General features: G+C 40.1%; 1 protein-coding gene across 1 annotated transcript in view; it reads right to left on the bottom strand.

Annotated features, from left to right (window-relative positions):
• Positions 1 to 17,136, bottom strand: part of LOC121276091 (PH domain leucine-rich repeat-containing protein phosphatase 1-like) — a gene marked incomplete at its 5' end in the record, with an annotated part of 168,717 nt that extends 151,581 nt beyond the window's left edge. Inside the window, one exon of the mRNA XM_041184027.1 lies at positions 15,894 to 17,136. Coding sequence (XP_041039961.1) covers positions 15,894 to 17,136 — 1,243 coding nt within the window. The remainder of the gene's footprint in view (positions 1 to 15,893) is intronic.
• Between the last annotated feature and the right edge of the window lie 7,285 nt (positions 17,137 to 24,421).

Genomic DNA, 24,421 nt, shown 5'->3' with positions numbered 1-24,421 from the left:
TGGCTTTGGTTGAGGATGGAATGTGGGCCAGGTTGCCTGGAGGAGAATTCCTTCTACCTCTTGAATAGCAGAAGGACCTCAGTTTAATATGGCAGCCAAAAGTTGGCACATCCAACAACAGCATCCCCCAGTACTGCACTGAAATGCCAGCCTACATTCTATTCTCAAGTCCTGGAATGTGGTTTGATGCTACAATGCTGCAATTCTGCCAAGAGTGCTATCGACTGAGCCAAACTGACAGTGATTGAGGTCTTTATTGCTTTTCTGTAATCCAAAAGTCTAATGTGAATGGCTTTCCTTTCTTTATTTCTGTTTTTGCTTCTCTCTTCCACCCCTCTTATAATCATTTTCTTCATGATTAAAAAGTAAAATTGAAGGTATTGAACAAATGCACTGGAGAGAACAATTACACCATACAAGTGTCAGGTGTAAGTAACCTATCTTTTTATTTCTGTGGACCAGCTGACCAGGGTTTTATGTGGTAGCAATGCAGCAGAAAGCATCTAAAATCTCTTTTCCTCATATCTCTATAACCTGCTCTCTCTCGGAGGAAACCCCTGTAAAAAGGAAAAAGGGAACAGCACTGTTAGAGACATTGGAAAGCAAGTTTTCAACCAGTGAACTAAATACTGAAAGTACTGGAAGACCAGCTCGTGGCATCAACAAGAACCAAAAGGAAATTGGTAGGAATCAATCAAAATCAACCCATCAAATCCTGTACTCCGGATTGGTGCTATGGAACGGTTTTATCTCACCCTTAAAATCCATGTTTTGTGTGCCGTGTGTGTGTGTGTGTGTGTGTGTGTGTGTATATAATTTAAGAAGGGGGTAGACTTTAACTTAAAGTGTTAGAAGTTAGCAGTTCATATTTCTTTCTTTTGCCACTGGTTGACGACCGTTTGTTCAATAAATAGGTATCTACTGATTAAGTTTACAAACCTGGTGCTCTCATTCTGTTAACCCAAGTTAGGTAGAATTGAGGCAGTTTGGTGGTTTGGTCAAACTTTTCACATTTGTTGTAGCTCAGGGAACAGTGGAGCTTGATAATACAGTGAGTCGTGACACAGGCAATGACCATCTCCAACAAGAGAAAATCTAATCATCTCCCCATGACATTCTATGACATTAATATCACTGAACACCACCCCCCACCCCCAACATCTTGAGGGTTACCACTGACCAGAAACTTAATTTGTCTAGTCATGTAAGTACAGTGGCTAAGAGGGCAAGTAAGAAGCTGGATATTCTGCGACAGGTAATTCACCTCCTCACTCCCCAAAGATTTTCCACCATCTGCAAGGCACAAGTCAGGAGTTTGATAGAATATTTCCCAATTTCCTGGATCAGTGCAGCTTCAACACCATCCAGGACAAAGCAAATCAGCTTGATTGCCCATCTTTCAGTCACCTTAAACACTCACTCCCTTCACCACCAGCACACCATGGTTGCAGTGTGTACCATCTCCAGATGCACTGCAGCAACTCTTCAAAACATCTTCAACAGTAGCTTCCAAACCCACAATCTCTACCACCTCAAAGAACGAGGAAAGCAGGTGAATGGGAACACCACCTAAAAGATTCCCTCCAAGAAACATACCATCCTGACTTGGAAATATATCAGCATTCCTTCAGTCTTGCTGGGCCAAAATCGTGCAAGTCCTTCCCTAACAGTACTGTGGGTGTACCTATACCACGTGTACGTTCGTGATTCAAGGTGGTTGCTTGCTACCACCTTCTCAAGGGCAGTTAAAGGTGGGCAATAAATGCTGGCCTCCATCAATGACACCCACATCCAATAAACAAATGGAAACTACCACTGACTCCCCGTCAACTAGAATATCCTAGTATGATCAAGGATGGCATACTGACACTAGATGAATTTCTCTTTCAGAGAACTGACACAGACACGATGGACTAACTGGCCTCCTTCTGTGCTATACTGTTCTATGACATCACCACTGGCAACAGCTCATTATCTGCTAAAAATCTAACTATAATACTCAACTCAGACTCTCAAAGCAGACTAAATAAAGTGGTTCCCCAAAGTTAAGCTTTTTCTATTCAACAACTTACATTCAAAACTCGGCAAAGTAGTTCCAACTTTCACTCTGGGGGCGGGGGGGGGAGAGAACAGTGTGTGTGTATCCTGGTAATATTTCTATCCTGTCTTCATCATATTTTGAGTGGGCTAATGCCCATGTCATCTTTGCCATTGTTTTTAATGGAAAGCAAATGGGAAAGCAAATGCACACCAAAAAAATGTCAGTAGTTAGTCCATTCTTTACATTTCTTTTAAAAAGATCCCAATTTATTTTAACAAAATTTCACCTTGGGTGACCATGAAGGATCACTGCTGTTACACATACTTAATTAGCTTACTACAAGCTAGCCCAATATTTATGCAAAAGCTTTCATAAGTGTTGACAAAAGGCCACAGCGTTTTAATCCATGGTCAGGGCACCCTAGCAACTCTGCTTACAACACAGTTCTCATTTTAAAGGCATACTGTAGCAAGTCAAAGGTCAATTAGTGCAGTAAACTCTCAAGTACAGACTATCAAAAGTAGGCTGATTGCTCTTGGAGGCACTAGCGTGTTTTCCTAACAGTTGTTTCTCTGATCTGCAGCTCTTTTTTTTCAATGAATGTGAGAACTTCCTGTGTTCATTGCACTGTGAATAGACTTTGGCAATAAGTCAGGAAGCCAGTGCAGAGCTCTGTGAATGCATTAAAGCCCGGTCTTGCCACTAAATTAGAGGAATTCAGATCCTCAACAATGTTCAAGTTGCTGAATGGATTCTGCTTATTTTTAAATTCAACAATGAACAACATCCGGAGGAAAAATCTTCCAAACAACTGTGGTAGGAACTAGTTAGAATTCTAGCTTGGTTTTGCTGGTTGGCTTTCACAAAGTATTGTTTTTTTTTCCCTTCTGCTTTGATACCATTGACTCAACTATGGTTGAAAGCGGTTTCCAGTGTCCCTACCTTTCCTATTCTCCCACTCCACCCCTCCTGACATCCCATTTTGTTGCCTATCAATCTTTACATCTGTTACTATGGAAACTCATTTGTTGTTCTCCATCATGTTTACACTGACATCAATGTGTTTCGCTGGCTTCGTTCTCCTTCTAAGCAATATTAAACAATATGAGTTTTTTTTTTGCTCACTAGGACCCAGTTTGGCACAAGCAGTCAAAAGCTAAAACAGTCTTTGGCATGCAAGACAGAAAAGACAAACCTTTAACTTCATTACCACAATTGGATTAGCAGCTTTAAGTAAAATACTTTCTCCTGTCTTTATCTCACTGCCTTTTATATTCATCCAAAAGCAAGACCTCAACCAAACTGCACATTTATGTGCAACCTCATAAATATTTTTCTAAACTACTATTTTCTTACCAACATCAGCAATAGTGTAACTGAAATTTAAATTGTGAATGTCTCAACATCTTCAGAGGAACTATAAAAACAATAAACAACTGCTACTAATCAAACATCCTGGTGAAATCGACACTGCAGTTATGTGGTACAACTCACTGAATGAAGCAATGATTTGGTAGCACTCATTTAGCCAATAACAAACTTTATATCACTTGTCCTAAAATCAAATATGCAACAAGCATACCCATTGTAAGCCAAAGATATATCTTATAGGGAGGAAGAGAGAGCAAAAGCTCTCATTACACTCCCTTGCAACTTACTCAAAGTGACTGAGGAATTGTCATCCGTTGATCCTCTTTAGATGGTGAATACTGTGTAGAGCATACAGAGAACAGATCAGCCATTTCTTTTCCTTTTAAATAGCTTCAAAATACACACATTTAATGATAAAAAGCTATTTGTTTTCCTTACTTATTTAGTTAAGCATTTTTTCTCCATTTGATTGACATGGTTCTTGGGGAGGGCAGCAGTTATCTATATTTTTCTCCTACTGAAGAATGTGGCTGTCCCACTTCACATACAAGTTATGTGCTGCCCAAGGCTGTAAATCATTTTCATGCCTGATCACACTTACCACTCTTGAAATTGATAAGGTGTTCACCATGTCTTGTTTAAAAAAAAATTAATCACAGTGCAGTAAATTAGTTTCTAACACAGTCTCTAAATTTGGAGTCATGACTCTCAAGCTTCACTTCAGCATTAGTTTACTATAAGCCTTGGTAATTAAAAAGACAATGCCTTCATTAACTAGTGATAAGCTACACTTTTTTCATTTACCAGCATCTGGTGCCCATGACACCAAAAGTGTATCATGATATTTCAGCTCTTCTAGCTTTTCCTCCTCCCCAAAGGTCTTTTCATCAAAACAAAATCCCTTCAAAACTCTTATCAGTCTTTGAATAAATTTTATATAATTCTTGCCAAAAAATGGCAACTAAGGCCTGTCATTGCGCTCCTGCTATATGTGCTGCTGCTTTTGGCACATTTGGTGGATGCGTGCATTACTGTATGATACCTATGATTAACAGAAGAAAATTCCCAGCAGCTTCTTCTAAAAAAAATAGAAACCACTATTTAAGAGACCATAAATATTGTGTACAGAGGTAGAAAGAGAGAATAGGATGAAAAAGTTAAAGAAAACTAGGTTGATGAAATAAGCTGAAATATACAAAAACATATCTAGTTGTCCACACAGCCTGTTCCACACAATTGTGATTAATTACAGAATGGTTTCCACCATTATAGGAGACAAATATTGGTCACATGAAAGTGTCCTTTAGATATGTGATATCTTAAATAAAATTTAAAATAATTCAATTTCTTTTAAAAGAACTGCCACAGAAAAGGTAGCTCCCACTACAGCATTATTAACTTTGTTACAAACAACAACAAATATTCAACAAGGATTTAAATCGGTTTCATTTAAGAGATTTAAGAGTCTTCATGCAGTTAAAAGTTACATTGTGAATTTAGTAATGGCTTAATTTCAGTCATTATTTATTTTAAGCATTTGTGGTTACATCATAAACATCACAGCTGAAAGAAATGTGACAAAAATAGTTACCAGAGGTCCATATGTATCAGATGGTTTTCAAATCCCAGCCATATATTACAGCCAATGGACTGTATGCATAAATTCACTGGAAGAGTTTTCTTCCTATTTTGGCTAATCCTTAGTGGTGGTGGGGCGGGTGGCGGGGGGGGGGGGGGGGGGGGGGGGGGGGGGGGGGCAGTAATTGCATACCAAACCTGTATGTGTGTGTAGAAGATTGCCATCCAAATATATGAAATATTAAAATGACATCTGTCTCAATAGATTCTTTTTATTACATTCAGTGTGTCTTAATGAGGTAATGAATAATGGTCATCACTTTTTAGCCAATATAAGCAACTGTCCATTTTAAATATTGATGTTTTAAGTAATGGGGTCTGCCCTTACACATCCCACCCAGCAACCATGGAATCTTCTGAGATGCAATAATGCAGAGGAAAAGCATAGGCCAATTAAAGAGAAAAATTCTGAAAAATTCTGCAAGGAAATCGATTGTGTAAAAAAAAACCTCTCTTTTTCTTGGCCCCATAAGCAAATAAATATGAAAAAGGAGCATAAAGGAAGCAAACACAATAAAACTTGAAAGGATAAGAAAAACGAAAACATGGCAAAAAAAAAGGGTGTAACAAAATCTGTGGTTGTATGTCAGACATAGTAAGATTAGTGGCCACTTAAGGATAAAGGCTGGCCAGAGAATTAAACACAAGGGTACCTGAAACCAAAAGAAAAATCAGGCTATAAACATGCAAGGTCAAAATTCACAGAAACAGACATGTGCAAAATGGAGTTGCAAAGATCAATGAACATTTAAAAATCATACCCTTTAAAGCATTCAAGCTATTGCCTGGAGATGCTGCAAAGCAACATTTTTTTTTAAACATTGTGGAATCTGCCCTAGAATATGCAGATGGTCAGTAACGTCTAGTGTACAATGTGCCAAGACACCACTTTCTACCACCCCTTCTCTTTTACATACAGTGTAGTGAAACAATTATTTCAAACTGACAGGTTAGGGATGTTTAGGACTATTATTACAACTCTGAATATAAGGAATGAGTATGGTATCCCTTTTGTTTTAGGATTTTCTAGGGCAGCCATAATTTTCATCCTCTGTCACAAACTCCATACCATCGCCACTAAATCCATGCCCTTCCATGCCACCATCTAAGGCTGAACAGACCACTCATTAATTTGGTACCCTAACACAAACCCCAGACTCAACTTCCAACTCCATGTCCTCGGATGTTACTTCCACGTCTATAACATCAAGCACTTTCATACCTATCTCAGCACATTTATCACTGAACCTTCAAACATGCCTTTGTCGTCACCGCACCTAAACATTACAATTTTCTACTCACCAGCCTGTCATCATCCACCCTGCCTAAACTACAGCTCACTCAAAGCTCTGCTGCTTTATTACTCACCAGGTTCTGCTTACCGACCAACCTGTGCCTGCTGACTTAGAATGGCTTGCAGTGCCCCAATTTCTCAAATTTAAAATGATAATTTTCATGTTTAAATCTCTCCATAGCTGAACCCCTCCCCAACTAACTCTGCTGCACTCCAAAAATCTCCATTCCTGTGATTCAAACCTCCAGTGCCACCCTCCATACCCAACACTAGCTGTCATGCCTTTACCTGCCTTAGTATCCATGCTCTTGAATCTCCTCCTTAAAGCCCCTACCTTCCCATCTTCCTCAGCTACATTAAGACTCTCCTTTCACTACCTCTTTGACCAAGCTTTTGCTCATCCCTCCCAATAAGTTTTTCTTTGACTCTGCATCTGTACCTGTGATGCCAGTTGTTCCTGTTGTATATTTGATATTAGAAACAGCTTACTGAAACTCCTGTTCTCCAGCTTATAACAAAAAGTATTGGCAGCACACACCATCAGTAGACTACAGATTCCTATGATGTTTACAAACACCACAGAAGATTTAAACAGGACTGCTCAAGATGTCAGTCGCAATGCCTAATTAGCTTAGAAAAAAATAAGAAGTAGTTCCTTGGGGACTAAGTTAGCTCGAGGGAAAAGTGTCAGTTCACATCTTTGAATGTTAACTGCTGCAGAACCAAGAATCATGAACCTGACAGTTCCATTATAAGTATCTAGAAGCTCTGCTGAATGAAAATATTAAAGTTTTTCAGTCAAAATAGGCCAGGTTTAATAAATCTAGAACAAGTTAGTCTCCGATGTCTAAAGGCCTTTTTTAAATTTGAGCATGATTTTACCCGCTTTAAATGGTCTACCAAATTGCACTTATTTTAGTATAACAGGAATGATGAAGCCAGCATGTTATGCTTCTACACTTCCAGAAGCATCTAAAAGAAAATGTGCAATCACAGACATAGACTTTAAAAAGCAGCTCAAACTAATGTAACTAATCTATACAGATACTTTTGTAGGGTTGGCGTGGTGTGGACAGGAGAGGGTGTGTGGAAACAGCGACTGAGATTTACTTTGCTTCATTGCAGATTACATTAGAAGTATACTTATGTGTGTGTGACTAGCCTCCAATATATTTTCTTAACCACATATTCAACTGAGTGGCTTTTTACAACACTGGTAAACAGCAGCTAGATTAACACCACAAAGTACAAGCTTCCTGTATCCAAGAAAGAAGCTTTAGAAGATGTTCTACAAAACTATAGGCTAAAATTACTAACTGATTATTAATTCATTTGAGTTTTAAATAGTATTATTATTAACTGCACTAATGGATGAACAATCCTAGCTCTCAAAAAACTGCAATGATTTTGTTTTATATCTAAATTATATAAAAAGTTGATCCTTGGAAACTTAGTAACTGAAGCACGCTGCTTGAATATTCAAAGCATGGCGTGAGATTAAAAAAAAACATAAATGGTGATTATTTGAGAATACCAAAAATTCTTGAAAAAGATAACTTTTACGCAGTAAAAAAAGCACCCTTTATGGGCAATTGAAGAGAATGCTTTTTAAAATAAAAATGTGGATCAGGCTAGTTATATTCAAAGTAGGATTTTAGTTGTTGGTATTGCAAGTCTATAAATCAGTAGCATATAAAAAGTGTAGTCAACACAAGAAGAATTCTCTCAGATACAAGGTTCTGAATTGAGAGTACAAGGCTGAGCACAACCTCAACTGTAACCGTGGGAACGTTGGACTGGCCACAGGAAGTAGCCTGGGTCTTCAAAAGAGCCTTTCATTTAAAGTTTCAGGTTGTTAACATCGCTACTCTTAATTGCCAAATGGGAAGGTCTGGTAAAAGACAATTATAAAAAGTAACCTTAATTCATTCACATGAATGCTTTTAAAAACTAGAGAAGCTTAAACAGAAAGATTAATACTACAACAACATTAACACTGATAGTTGAAATGACAGGGGACGTGAATTAAATGAAATGGTTAAGTGTAGACAGGCAAATATAATTGAGAATCATTTTCATGATTCAACTTTTAATACGATTTATATATAAAACTAAATTATACTAGCCTTTTAAGAGCTAGGTTTGATCATCCATCACTGCAGTGAAGAATAATACTATTTAAAACTCAAATGAATTAATGCCTGATTAGTAATTTTAACCTATATTTTTGCAGAGCATGTTCTAAATCTTCTTGGAAACAGCTTCTTTTCTGTCAACTGGAAGCTTGTACTTTGTGGTGTTAATCTGGCTGCTGCTGATCAGTGTTGTAAAAAGCCAATCAGTTGAATACGTGGTTAAGAAAATGTATTGGATGCTAGTCACACTCACTTAAGTATACTTGCTTCTAATGTGATCTGAAATGTAAGCAAATTAAACCTCAGTCCCTGTTTCCAATGGTTGTTCATTTTGTTGCAGTTTTCAAAGGAATATAGTTATTACATCATGCAACTGACAGAAAAAGCATAACTACATCAGCACAGTCATCTTGTAAGGTGACAAGGACATTGCAGATCTCGAGTGTAAACAATTGCCATTACAAAATTTACATCAACAAAAACTCCCACCACTAGTTAACTAAGGGGAAATCACATCTTCTTCCCCCTCTAACCAAAGTAAAAGTGCACACCTTTCAGTTCCCTACTTCTGGCTCACTTAAATTTCAATTTCAATATATTTGCCTAACTGCTTTTTCATTGTATTTTCAGGCAAAAACAAATGCCACCAATCTTTGGTAGATGATAAAGTCAATGACAAAATTACAATTATTCACATTCATATCCTGTGACAGACATATGACAGGTTCGCTGAAGTTCCATGTGTACACACAATGCAAATGATTCAGTGACCTGCACACAAAAGGTGTAGTATAAAATTAGCACATTATTGAACTCATTCACCAAATTTATTTGAAGGGAATCATGTTGTCCTTCTACCAAACAGTAGTAACACAAGACAATTCAGACCCAGAAATCATACTTGTGAAAATGCTCAATGTGGCTCAACTGATGAAGCCAGTAGTGGGTGTACCAAGAAGATCCCAGGTTTTATCCTTAGTCTGTACGATGTTAGCTGCACTCACCAAGTGGAACAGTAAGACATTATAATTTGCAAGGTTAGGGAGGAGAAAGACATCAAGGCTTTTGCTTCTAACTCCTATCAACCACCCCTGTTGGAAGCGCATTTAGATGTTGGGTAGGGACAGGCACAAGTTCAGCTGCTATCTTCTGTGCTTTTGAAAAATACTGTGAGCTGAGAGGGAATCATCTTCAGGAGGGAAGGGAAGGAAAGAAAGTTCATGGGAAGAGAAAGGACAGGACAAAAAAAGAAACTGCTTACCTTCAACTCAACATTATAAACAAGTAGCTTAGAGTTCAATTTTCTGGGTTTGTGTAATTTCCAAAGAACCTCACCTGCAGGTTGTGCATGCAGGTAAATCCCAGTCATAGCACCTACAATTCCATTTATTTGATGGAAAATACCACCCATAATTTCCGAAAATGGCGATCCAGCAGGTAAGACTCTCTGCTGGCAACACCAACTCAGGAAGCTACCAGCTCGGTATCCAGCAAGCCCATTAAAAATTAATCAGATTTGTCGTCAATAATTCTGAACAAGATCACCAGACCTATAATTGTTTGCCACAAACTTAAATATGCCTCATGTAAAATTCATATTTGCAATGGCTTTTGCTTTTAGTTAACATGGCAGTGCCTAATAACTATTTCACATAGACAAAGGAGTGGTTGTAAGATGTCATTCAATAATCTTTTTGACCACAACAACTTGTCCAAAGTATACCTCATCGGACAAACATCATGTACTTTGCAAAGCAGTTTTAAGCACACACGTATCATATATATCTGTCGGTGGCAATTTTCTTGTATTAGAGGCAGATGTTAATTACAATTTACAAGGATTCTGGAGATTTAAACTTTGTACTTCAGGCAAGGTTTCAAGTTAATACTGAACAAACAAGAATCAGAAAATGAGTGCCCTAAACCAAGATTCTACACAGTCAATGCACAAAGTATTGCAGTACTGACAGTAAAATTGCCACAAAACATGGGCAAAATCATCTGAGCATCTTCAACTCTACTGCCACACAACAATTTGACTTATTTTTCAGATTCATCTTAATCAGGAATTTTGCTTCTGCCCCATGTACTCCTATATCAGTGACAGATTAAGAGGATTCAATGTAATTTTGTAAAAATTACAGCTCACCAAGGCTCTCATTTTTCATTATAATATGAATATTGATGGCTTCAATTTATAAAAATAGTTGTTTCCTGTGAAGTCAATGCACTTATTGGACTGCAAAACTCAGTGAGTAAGCATCTTTTGCTTAGATCAATAATAAGTGATCATTTGGTCCATAAAATCTTTCCACTAAGATAATATTAACATAAGATAAATGTAAAAGATAATGTAAACAACAGGCCCTTGCTTCTGGCAGTTTGCAATGCATTGCCTAAAATACACTCCAAGCATTTAATGTTCTTAGTTTAGCATTTTGGTGCTAAAATGCATTTCATACTAACAATAATTACATTTGTATCACATGTAATTTGAGGATTCCACAAAAACGTCATCCACAAAATTAAACAATACTGTTAGGAGAAAGAGAATGTGCTACAGGTGGAAGCAAACATGAAAAAAGTACACTAGTAAGGGAAAAATAAATTTGAATATTGTTTCTAGACTTAACTGGAAAGATTGAGACAGGTTTATTTTACTTTGTTGCCATTTATCAAAAATAAATCCAACCTTTAGCAGCTATATTTTTCAAGGTTTAGCAACTTAATTGAAACTATATAACAGTGTGACAGAAATATTCACATCTGTAGTACAACATTCACATTGTACGCAATTACACTTGTGGTTGTTATATAACCACCATCCTATTGAAAGTAACAGTTGCATCTGACGGGCTGCAGTTATATGTCTTCGCCCTTCTGTTGGGATTTTTAATGAAATTCTTGAATCAGTGTATGCTTTATAAGATTCAAACCTAGGACTACAGGTCTCCTGGGCACCTAAATAGCAAATAATAATCAGTATAGAAAATAGGAATTGCCAGACAAGAAAAAGGTTCGTCTAGTTTGCCTTCTGCCATCCTAGCGGATGCACGATACTAATAATGGTGTTATGATGTTATGGTCACAGCAATCAATCTCTATCAATTAGACTACCACAGATCTAAACATAAGTCAAAAAACATCCCCAGTGATAGAGAGCCAAGATCATCTATTCTCCCAAGCATGCTACACCTACCACATCAGGTCTCAAATTACTCATATACTGTATCCCAAAATATAATTTTCTGAAAGAAATTAATTGACATTTGAATTAATCTGAACTAGCTGCTTCCACTATTTCCCTAGGGCACCCATTCAAGAGACTGACCACTCACTGACTGCAATATTTGATCTATTGATCTGCAGCAGCCACATTTAAAAATTGTGCTTGTGTTCCCGGTAGTTTGGACAGTCAGGGGCGCACCCATATTCAGGTAAATAAATAATTCAGAAAACCAACCTTGTTCTAGTTTAAATGCTGTTCAATATTAAACTATACTGACTTAAAATATAATTGATGCAGTATAATAAAATGGTCAAATTAGTTGAGTACTCAAATTTTTGAAAGACAATGTATGTATAATATGTCCTCCTTAAATATATGCATATTTGGCATTTAAGAACTTCAAATTAAAAATGTACCCACATGCCCTTGCAACAGCTTTACACAGCAAAGAAGTTCAAAATTGTTCAGTGGATTGAGCCACTGAACATGAGTTACAGATGAATTGTTTGAATATGGCAAAGTTCTCTCTCTTCAAAAGGAAAATCTATCACTACAGACAGTCAAGCATTACTACCACACCACACGCAACCTCCCCACCCCTCCGGAAGGCTTACCGGTGTGGATCAATGACAAACAGAATTATCCTGTAATGGAAACATAAATCAGATTACCCTCAATTATGACAATTACTTTGTTTCATGAAGATAATGATGAAGTTGAAGATTTTTCACCTCACCAATGTTGAAAAAAAAGTAGCAAATCTAAGGATTGGAAGTGTTTTGGAAACCAGCATAAGGGTTACCAACAAGTTGCTAGAGGGAAAAAAATTAGAATGAGAGAAAACTAGCCAGCAATATAAAAACATAATGTAAAATATTTAAAATAACATAAAAACATAACACAATGTAAGAGCTTTTATAAGCATATAAAAAGGAAGAGAGTAGCTAAAGAAAACACTAGTCTCTCAGAAGCAGGGGCAAGAGAAATTATCATGGGGAATAAAGCAAATGGCGGAGGCATTAAACAAATATTTTGTGTCTGTCTTCACAGTAGAGGACACAAGTTTCATACAAGAAATAGACGATAACCTAGAGGCTAAAAAGAGGAAATTAGGAAAATTAATATCAGAAATAAAATATTGAAGAAACATAAGGGACTAAAATCTGACAAATCCCTAGGGCCTAATAACTTACACCCTAGTGTTCTTAAGAGATAGCTACAGAGATAGTGAATGTGCTAGCTATGATTTTCAAAAATTCCTTACATTTGGGGATAGCCCCACTAGACTGGGAGTTGCCAAGTGTTACACCGCTTTTCAAGAAAGGAGAGAGAAAACAGTAAACTACAGGCCAGTTAGTCTAACATCAGTTGGGAAAATGCTGGAATCTATTATTAAGGAAGTCTTAATGCATTTAGAAAAAAGCATAGTGTGATTAGAACTAGTCAACATGGTTTCACTAAAGGGAAATCCTGTTTGACAAATTTATTAGAGTTTTTTCACAATGTAACTAGGAGGGTAGATAGAAGGGAACCAGTAGATACAGTATACCTGTATTTCTAAAAGGCATTTGATAAGGTGCCGCACAAAAGGTTAATAGGTAAGGGATCACGGAGTTGACGGTAATACATTAGCATGGTAGAGTTTTGGTTAATGGATAGAAAACAGAGAGTCTGCATAAATGGGGCTTTTTCATGTTGGCAGGCAGTGAATAGTGGAGTGCTGCAAGGATCAGTGCAGGGGCTTCAGCTATTCACAATCTATTTTGATGACTTAGATTAGAAAGAGTAATGTATTTAAGTTTGCTGATGATACCAAGCTAGGTGGAAAGGTAAGCTGCAGCGAAGACACAGAGGCTGCAAAGAGACATAGGCAAGTTGGTGAGTTGGCAACAAGATGGCAGATGGAGTATAATATAGGGAACCGTGAAATTATCCACTTTGGTCTTAATAATAAAATTGCAGACAAGTTCCTCTTTTAAGAAATATTAAGTGTTGATGTTCCAAAAGACTTGAGTATTCTTTTACTAGGAATGCAGAAGGTTAGCATGCAGGTGCAGCAAGCAATTAGGAAGGCAAATGGCATACTAGGCTTAATTGCAAGGGGATTGAAGTATGAGAATAAAGAACTCTTGCTACCGTTGAACAGGATTTTGGTGAGACTGCATCTGGAGTACTGGGTGCAGTTTTGGTCTCCACATTTAAGAAAGGATATACGTGCATTGGCGGCAGTACAACAAAGGTTCATTAAATTCGTACCTGGGATGAGAGGGCGTTGTCCTACAATGGAGTTTAGAAGAATGAGAGGTTCTCTCACTGAAACCTACAAAATCCTGAAGGGATTTGATAAGGTGGATACTGCAAGATTGTCTCTATTAATCATAAAATCTAAAACACAGGGGCAGCTGAGGATAAGAAGCCAATCATTTAAGACTGAGATTTGGAGAAATTACTTCACTCAAAAGGGTTGTGAATCTTTGGAATTCTCTCCCTGAGCTTTGTGGATGCTCCATTTTTGAATACATTTAAGACTCGGATAGACAATTTTTGGTGAATCAGGGAATTATGGGGGAGCAGGCAGGAAAATGGAGTTGAAGCCCAAGATCCACCATGATCATACTGAATGGTGGAGCAGGCTCAATAGGCCATGTGGTCTACTCCTGCTCCTATTTCTTATGTTCTTAAAATTACTGATTTTGAAGTAATTCTGTAGTTTTACCAGTTTAATTTATATATTGCACTTTTAAGTAGTTCAATAAAGGTCCATTTCTGTATCTCCAAGTATCTTGCAAGATTTTCATTACAACGCACACAACTCCTAGCATCTTCAAAAGCAAATAAATTTCATAAAAACACATGAAGATTATTTACAAGGATCACTCAGAAGTGCATCTAACTGATTTAGTTAAATGGTATTTGGGTGAACAACTTTGTGGGTTTTTAATCATAGAATTCCTCACAACGCTTTACGAATTACACAGACTAATCAGAACCATGATATTATTAAAGGCTTGCATTTATATAGCACATTTAATGTAGTCCTACTGGTACACTTATAGGTTATGATCTGAACTGAGATGTTCCTTCTACCCTGTCATGTAAAATCATGCTATGTGATAGGATATAGTTCAATAACATATCACACATTAAGGACATTAATTGCTTTCAGAGTATATTTGCATGCTAGGTGTGGCACAAACCATAGAAATTGCAAATACTTATATTTAAGATATTGTCGCGTTTTCATGTAAAACACAGATCACTGACCATGTGGGTGTAAGTGTTATTTTACATTCCTGAAGAACGTAATAACCATCTGTAGTGACGATAAAGCTCATAATAGTCACCAGTGTAGTCAGCTACCCCCAGCTCTAGCACCTTTTGTGCAGCACATTCTGGAAATGAATCAAGCAGTTTCACTGCATTATTTAAACCCTTAACAGAAACAGCATTATGCACTAAAACACAAACACATTTGAAACACTCTTGAATGCCAATTCAACTACACAAACATAAAAGGGGCAACACGTCCAAATAAAAAGCATGCAGGGAGAGGAATATAATGCTCCACTGTGGGTGTGATCAGGGTTTTAATTCACTCACACAACAACAAAATACAACTAACTCACTTGTGCCTCCATCATTGCTATTTCCCTTTTAAAACTTTGACAAGTATGATGTATGATGTTCTATGCCTAATAAAATACATGTTAATGCTGTTTTAAAGCATTTTGTTCATGCCAGATAAACAATTTATGCTACTCAATATCAATATTTTTAACTCACTATACTTAATATATTATAAAACATTAAAAACATAAATTCTCACCTTTCTGCAATCTATAGACTACTGTGATTTCACTTTTCAGTACCTGCATCCATGACTTCAAATACTGCCTAAAAGATATGTTTGCAAGCAGTCAAGTGTACGTCTGTCTACCTGCCATTTTCCCTTCTTCCCAAAAGAAAAATAAAACACACACGAACATCAGCATTTATTGTTTTAAACAGGTGAAAATTCTCAACTGCTCCTAAATATTTGTACTATATAGGTTTATCAATTTCAGACGTTTCTCAGAGTATGTATAATAAAAAAAAAAATTCAGACGCTACTAACAAGTAGCATTCCAATTTTGTTTTAGTAAAGAAAGCTCACAGCTACTGATCAATGTAACCTAACAACCATACCTGAATAAAATCGAATCAGGCAACCGATTTCAATATCCATTCCCTCCTCTTGCACCCTACAAGGATCTTTAAATCCCAGTTTAAAGAGATATTCATTTTGAATTTCAAGGGGGTTTTCATGCGGCTCCAGCCTTCTAGTAGCTTCGCCATGAAGTTGCACATAGACCATTGATGTGAGCAAGCTATCAGCTGTTCCCATTCCCAAAGTGCCAGGGGTAAAAGAATTCAGCCTGCCATCATCCAGCAGTCCCTGTCTGCTAGTAAGGAGGTCACGCCTCAGTTCAGACCGGTCCACATATTCTACCTTGACCACAGTATCATTTATGGCACTGCCATTTATGTTTTCATTATTTGCTGTGACGCTGTCCAGTGAAGGTCTACGTCTAGCAGTAACACTATCTGCAGCCATCAACTTAAAAGAATTGTTTAACAATTTGAGTTGATTAGTGTTACTATCCAATGAAGACCTGAGCCTGTTAATTTCAGAATCAGATTTTGGTCCTTCTCTGGCAGTGACTGGTGCTATGTACACCTGCCTGGTACTGTCAGTATTCATTTCCTTCGGCGTGGCATTCTGATTATCCAGTGAAGTCCCAAACCTGGCAAGGGTAGTGTTATCTTTTCCGTACCAGATGATATCAGCATTTGAGTGTTGCCCAGCGTTGGCTGCAGTGCCCAGTGACAATCCTGGTTTTCCGTGGGCAGCGATACACGCATGCCCTTGCTTGTTAGCAGCGATATCTGCCGACCTGGTGCTCAAAGTGTCTGTTTGCCCTGGCCTGACCAAAGAGACCGGCCCTGACCTGGCACTGATGCTCTTCACTCTGCCAGCAACGTTGTCCAAGGGGGCAAAGACCGCACCGTCGGCCTTTGCCATGCCCCCTGGCTGGCCAGGGTGCAGCAACTTGGCAGCCACCTCGGCCGCGGTGGTGTCCAGGGTACAGACGACAGGTCGCAGGTAAGAGCACATGTGCCTGTCGTAGAGGTGCAGGCACCCCCTCTGCACATCAGCCCGGACCCAGTCCCTGTCGGCCGCCGTCAGCTTGGTGCCCGGCATCTTCCTGCGGTCCAAGCTGCGGCTGTTGCCGCCAGAAGGGGCTGTGGCTGCCGTGGCCGAGAGGTTCCTCCTCAGCCTCCTGCGCGACAGCAGGGAGTCGGAGTTGTTGTTCCAGCTCTGGTTACCGGGCTTGCGGTGAGGGAGCAAGGCGCTGGTGGCGCTGGAGGAAGACAGCACTTGCTCGCCTCCTCCTCCTCCTCCTCCTCCTCCTCCCACTTCACCACCTCCTCCTCCTCCACCTCCACCTTCCCGACAGGAATCCAGCCTCTGCAACTCCTCGGCGCTCACAGCATTGCCGCTGCCTTTCGATTTAACACTTTTACACCTCGAAACACCCGAGCACTCCCTTTGCAGATCGCGAACCAACGCGGCTTCCATGTTCCCAAAGTGTTGTGTTTTTTTTTTGTTGTTTTTTTTTTTCTCTCTCCCTTCACAAAAAAAAACCCAAAAAATTATACGCCACGTTCTTCGCAATTTTTTTTTCTTCTTCAAAAGCCGGTCCGAGACGCGTCGCCTTTCCTTGATTTCGGGCCGGATGACAGCATTCTTGGGAAGTGTCACTTGGCTTTCTTTCCCTCCCTCAGCGACTCCAGCTTACTATCGCCATTACTGAATGGAAGACGCTCGAGCTCAACCGGGCGGGCTGACTACACTGGGCGCGAGAGGGCAGCCTCCGCCTCATGAATAATTCAGCATCCCCCCCACCCCCCCGCCAACGGCTCCTCCCTCATAAATATTCATCACTGTCTACCTCCTCCCACCCACCCCCTCTTCATTCGTCAATAATTTATTTCATATTAAAAAATGATTTTTTTTAGAGAAAAAAACATAATGATTTTTAGAAGTTTGATAAATAAAACAATAAAAAAAAACATCTTGGGTATTTGCTTTTTTTGTATGGGGGGGGGGAGGGTGGCTCTGCGCGCTGAATATTCACAAGTGGACGCCATCACGTCACAGGAGAGCGGCGTCCGCGCGGCCCGGCCGTTGAGGAGCAGCCCCCACCTTTCGCGCGGCTCGTCGCCCTTTCAAGGCGCACTTCAGCTGTCCCCGGCCGCGGCGAACTACAGTTCCCGTCGGGCGGTGCGCCCTCCCCACGCATGCGCACACGCCGCCTCCTTGGCCGTCGAAGGGGTTGATTTGCTTCCGACGTTTCTATGAGGAAAATAAAAAAAAGAGGCGTTTAAAGTGTTATCTCCAAATCGGATCATACATTAGCCTTATGCAAGAGGAGTGAATGGAACTTTACAAGATCTGGATCAGTCCAGCGGACCCGGACTTGTTAATTTGTCGGTCTTTTGTTTGCACAGTTCATTTGACAACTGTTGGTGGCTCAAAGCGACTTAGCACCTGAAACCATCCCCTCCCCCCTCCCCCTTCTTCCTCCCCTTCCCCTCCCTCTTCCCCCTCCCCTCCCTCTTCCTCCTCCTCCTCCTCCTCCTCCCCTTCCTCTTCCCCTCCCCTCCCCCCATCCATCCTCCCCTCCCTCTTCCCCCTCCCCTCCCCTCCCTCTTCCTCCCCACCCCCCTCCAAAGCAGCCAGCCAGCGGTGCTTGGGTCTTATTTAAGAGTTTCCATGGTGTCCTGACCGATATTTATCCCTCAACATTAATAAAAACAGATTATCTGTCCATGATCACATTTCTGTTTTATGGGAGCTCGCAGTACGCAAATTGGCTTCTGCGTTTCCGACATGACAACAGTGACTAACTACACTGGAAAGGTACATAATTGGCTGTAAAGCGCTTTGGAACATCCTGTGTTCGTAAAAGGTGCTGTGTAAATACAAGTTTTTCCTAGTCATCCTGCCTTGCAGATTGTGAATTGCTGGTACAGTAGATGGGGTTCACAGATCGCCTAGGACCTGGTGCTTACTTTCTGATGAAGTTCACTGCAAGGAGATACTGGTTAAACAGCACAGCAGTTTGACATTAAGAATCCTCTCACTCCTAAGAAAATACAGATGCCATTTGCAGAACTTAAATTTAAGCAACAACCATTCAGGTAATTTAACTTTGAAAAGCACAGGGTTACTGTGCACCATGGAAAACCTGGAAAAAGTTATGGAATTTGCAAATGACTTTTCCAGTTCCAGAGAAGTTATGGAAATTTCAAGAAAAAAAAATCTCAAAGGCGTTGAAAAGCCATGGAATTTTATAAAGACAGATATGAGACGATTTTGGCCTGAATTCCAACCTTTTCCGTTTTTTTCCAACATCCACTTCCCCCTCTCAGTAGTTCTGCTTTGCTTCACATGACTGTAAACCAGTACAGGTTTTGTTCTCTTTCTGCCTGATCCCACCCATTGCCACCACTGGGTGGCTGCTTTGGCGACTGCTGGAGCAACAGCAGTTATTGGCCAAATAGCCTGCCAATCGGGGGCAGCCGAGACGCCAGAAGAACTAGGTGGAGATGAGACCATGAAGGGATTTAAACATGAGGTTGAGAATTTATATTGAAGGCGTACCATGAACTAATGTAAGTTAGCGATCTCCACCTATCACTGGCCCTCTATCCAGCTCTACCTGTCCCACCCCCCCCCCCTTAAGCCAGCTTATATTTCACCTCTTCTATTTTTCCTTAGTTCTGTTGAAGAGTCATACGGACTCAAAACATTAACTGTATTCCTCTCCGCAGATGCTGTCAGACCTGCTGAGTTTTACCAGGTATTTTTACTTTTGTTTTGGATTTCCAGCATCCGCAGTTTTTTGCTTTTAACTTAGGTTAGCAATAGACCTGGTGCGAGTTAAGATCCGAGCAGCCAAGAATTGGATGCGGTGACATTTTCAGAGGGTGGAGAATGGGGCCTAGCCAGGCCAGCATTTGAATATTGGAGTAAAGAAGTGACAAAAGCATGAATGAGGCAGGAAGAATGTGGACAAAGCACAGAGTTGGAAGTAGGCAGTCTTTATGGTGGAAATGTTTTGGGGTTGAAAACTTAAGATGGTTAAAATAGGACATTGAGATTGCAAACGATCTGGTTCAGCCGGAGGGGAATGGAGTTATTGACATAGTACCAGAGTTTGTGACAGGGCCTTAAGACAATGACCTCTTGCTCCCCAACCTTTAACTGAAACAACTTGCAACTCATCCAGGGCTGAATGGCAGGCAAACAGCCTGGCAACAAATGAAGTGATGGAGTCCAGAAAGGTGGTGGAGAGGTGAGGAGGAGCAAAAGGTGTTTGACAAAGGAGGTTGAACCTATTGGCCAAAGGGCCAACTGGGTTGCTGAGTCGGATTTAAAAGACAGAGGCATTCCGAACATCAAATGTTTGCAGCATCATAGGATCTATATCAAGCAGCACGTTGCAGCTGGCTAACCATGTGCACATCTTTGCAAGATGATTTTGCAACACTAACCCAGTGTGGGGCATGTGGCAAATGCAGAGGCATTTGTAGGGGTGTCCCTATGCAAGATGCCCTTAGGGCCACCAGCATAGGAATTTCGGCATTGAGAGTTAAAAAGGGCTATTTCTGCTTTAACGGACCAGATCGAGCCATGAAACAGGACTTCACAGATTCACTGGTGCCCCGTCAATTCAGTTGTTGCCCAGATCAGTGGCCATAATGAGCTTTACAGCAGGATCATGCTTGGAACTGAGACCACTCATCTGATGGTGCTGTTTCTCAGGATGGCCTTCCTACCAGCTCCCCTCCAATTTCTTCACAAGTGGCAGAAAGCCTACTGGGCCATTCATTTGCGGAAGTAGCGAAACCTGCAGCTGGTTTGTATCAGGACTCAGCTGCCAGTATGCAAGAGCCACTTCAATCCCAGGAGGTCCCTGGGAATGCACAGCTGCCAGCCTTAAGTAATCTTGCAAACGAGAAAGTACATAAATGAACTACAAGACTCAGTTTAAGGCACAAATGCCACCTAGGGGAAGTAACAAAGTAGCAAGCATGGACACGTGTATTTTTGTCTATCTGCATGCAACAGCTTTCAGTGACGTCCATGCAAAGGTTTTGGACACCGCCTCGACTGGAACTATGAATGGAAGATTTCTGGAATACAGCAAGATTTAAGACACAATTAATGAAGGCATATTTGTTTGAGGAATTTGTAAGATATTAACAGGAGTGTTTTAGTCTTAGAGTTCTTTAGTGTTGAGGCTGACTGAACTATATTATTGTTCCCTTGATTTGTGTTTCTCTGCAAGGTTTTACCTTCAGAGTTGTCACGTTGCTGGGTTTTTCTTTATAGTTTCTGCTGGATGGGGAAATGATACAGACGCCTCACTTTTCTTCGAAGCCTGGATTGGTGAGGTGTGGAAAAGGGAGTTCACTGATGTATAAAAACAACCTGTAATTTAAAAAAATTGGTGCGGTGAGTCATTTCATTCTTGAGGTGTTAATAACTCATGCTATGTGGTGAGTGCTTATGTCAGGTCAACCACTTCCTGAGATGTCTGACTTGCTTAATGATTTGAGATATTTCCATCCGATTGGCCAGAAACCTTGAGAGAGGAAAGCCGGTGGTGGTTCTCCGTCTGATTTTCCTCCAAAGGAAATATTTGACCTGTTTATCGCCTCCAAGATCAAATACCTCTGTGGAGATAGTGGGTGGGTGACCAGGACTGATGGAAATCGAATTTAATATAGATTTTAGATGTAACTTTTAATTTTAAAGGGGAGTTATTTGGGTACTTTTTCAACTTTATGTTTATAATCTTTAATCGTTTTTTGTCCCCCCATCATTGTAAGGAGCGTTCATTGTGACCGAGAGAAAACAAGGACAGCTGGGGTGAATTTTCCTTCCCAGGTGGCAGACAGGGAGGGGGTAGCTGCTTAAAATAGTGGGGAGCAGCGCCTGGCATGGTCCCACCGCCGAGGCATTTTCCCAGCCAGGGACGACAATGCCCACTCCAAGAAGTCGAGCAACCAATTTTCATAATTAATGGCCTCATTAAGGGCTATTCCGTAGGGAACTGCCAACTTAACAGGGGCAGCGTCCCTGTAGCAGCCATGGGGGTGCACGGCTAGGAAGGCTGCACCCCCCCCCCCCCCCCCACCTCACCAATGACATCCATATCCTTTCCTGAATGTTTTTGCGCTTAGCTGTTGGAAGCTCGAGGTCTACCGCCTACTTCAGTGGTGTCCACCTCTGCTGGTGGTTGCACCTTTGAATTGGGCAGGCAGCATCAGGGACCCCATGTGCCGTCCTTAATTGAACAGCCAAAGCGCAGACTGCTGATTAGCGGGCTGCATGCGGTAAATTTGCTGAGGTAGTCTTGCTACTAGCAAGTGCGCACTCGAGACCCATTTTTCCCTCTGTAGGGTCCCAAAAGTCCATAGTAAAATTCACTACTTTTGCTTCCAAATTCCAGATTGCTGTTGTTTCTGTAATCAGAAGATGCCAGGGGCATGACTTTCAATTTTTCTGTTTGCTGCTGGGAAATGCAGCCTTTGCTTGGCATCTCCCATTTCAAAAAAGAACTGAGTTGAGTTGAACTCAAATCTGTGTACATCTGGTACTATGCACAAATAAGGTCTCAATTATTAGTTTACTCTCTAATCCTACACTTAAACCTGTACAAGATACATTCAGTTCATTTTTGCCCCAATCCTTAGGATGCCCTGAGGTTGTGAAAGGTGCTAAATATAAATTAAGGTTTGTTACTGCGAGTTCCAGAGGCCTAAGTCAACTTTGATGTATTATGAAAGAGAGGGGGCAGTGGTGGGGGGGGGGGGGAAGAATTGTCCCACTTATATAGGTTTTTAAAAATCAGTGTTATTGCTGACTTGGAGACCTTCAAGAGTGGAGGGTTGTTCCTACATCAAACCATTCTGGCATTTACTTGGCTTCATGACAAAGTGAGGCATGTGACTTCCGGCCTCTCTGCATTGTGTGAACTTGAGGCACGTTGACAAAGACAGCTGCTAAAACGTAGATGACAGGAATTCAGACTCCGCTCTTTGATTCGGTACATCAGTGTCAAACTAACGAGCAGTCGGGCTGATGTGTCTATGTGGAGAGCAAATTGAGCAGAAGAGAACCTTTAAGAACAATTCTGTAGTCATCTGGACTCGAAACATTAACTTTTTCTCTCCACAGCTGCTGTCAGACCTGAGTTTTTCCAGCAATTTTTGTTTTTTTATTTCAACGTTAATTTGAAACCAGCTGAGCCACAGAAAACGGGTGAGTTCTTGTGAGCTTTTCACATTCATGATGGAATCGCCTAGACTGATAAACCTACACTAAGAGTGGGAATAACAGCGCAAGATGTAGCTTTCTCTACCTCCCAAAAAAATTAAAGCAAAGTGAAAATTAAACATACAAAATACATCTGCAAAAATCAGGATAACATGAAATAAAAATGGAATCATCCAAATTAATGCAGTCCAAAAATGTATTTTAAAAATGAATATGGGGTGCAGTTTGTTATGATTGAGATCTAAGGTTGTGACTCATGCTCACCAATATATCACAATATTATAAATATTTTCCAGACAATGGAGCTAAAACAAACCATCTCCCTTTCTCCTAACAGTTCTTATACAGTTAAAGAATGTAGTTGTAATTACATCTCCACAGCCTATAAAATAAGACAGCACTGGGAAATCTCACACACTAGTCCAACCATCATTGAAGTGTACCTACCAGTAAATAGGGACATGCTTTCTCCCCTTTAATTGAAACGTCATTTTTTTTAAAATCAGTTTGATTAGAGACCTTCAAGAATGGAGGGTTGTTCCTAACCCCCATTCGTCTTGATACCAAACCATTCAGGCATTTACTGATAGTATTCTGGAGTTGCTTCATGACAGATAGGTTGGAAGTCACATGCCTCACTATCTGCACTGAGAGATCTTGTGGTTTTGGAGGACTCCAGATCAAACACCAGGCCAATCTGAAGTCACAATCTGCTATTCTGGGAAATGTAATTAATGTCACTGGTACACACTAGCAAGGAAGGGGATTCTATCAGAAAATGATTACCATGACAATTGATGTTTCAGAAAAAGCAGGGCCAGAATGTTATCTTCTAACATAAATAGTTTGAGTACTTAAAACTATACTACTCCCCCTACATTTTCCTTTCTCTCTAACTGAAGAACATGTTAAAAATAACACTAATTTCAAGCTGTAATATTGCAACCACATATTTCAGCAGTCTGAGTCATTTCTGTCAGTTTATGATAAGCTCATGTAGATTTGTGCCATAGCTCAAGCTTGTGGAACAATCACAAAACACTTGTACTAACATATTAGACCACATTTATTTTTAGCTGTACCATTGTAATAGAAAGCATACAAGAATTAGTCACAGTCATTTGGTAGTGCAGAACTTGAGTATTTCTGAAAAAAAGTCTAAGCTTTTCATCTTGTACTTATCAGGACACTCAAGAATACCAATACAAGGGGAAAAACAACAATTTATACTGTATGTGAAGAAAGTGCTGATTGGTTGGCAAGTAGTGTTGTCACGGAGAATGCATCAGTGATGGTGACTGACAGTTAACTGCCAAACATT

This window comes from Carcharodon carcharias, chromosome 3 (genome assembly GCF_017639515.1).
Source record: "Carcharodon carcharias isolate sCarCar2 chromosome 3, sCarCar2.pri, whole genome shotgun sequence".
Taxonomy (NCBI): domain Eukaryota; kingdom Metazoa; phylum Chordata; class Chondrichthyes; order Lamniformes; family Lamnidae; genus Carcharodon; species Carcharodon carcharias.
Note: the sequence above shows the minus strand (reverse complement) of the source record. Positions and strands in the feature narration are given on the sequence as shown.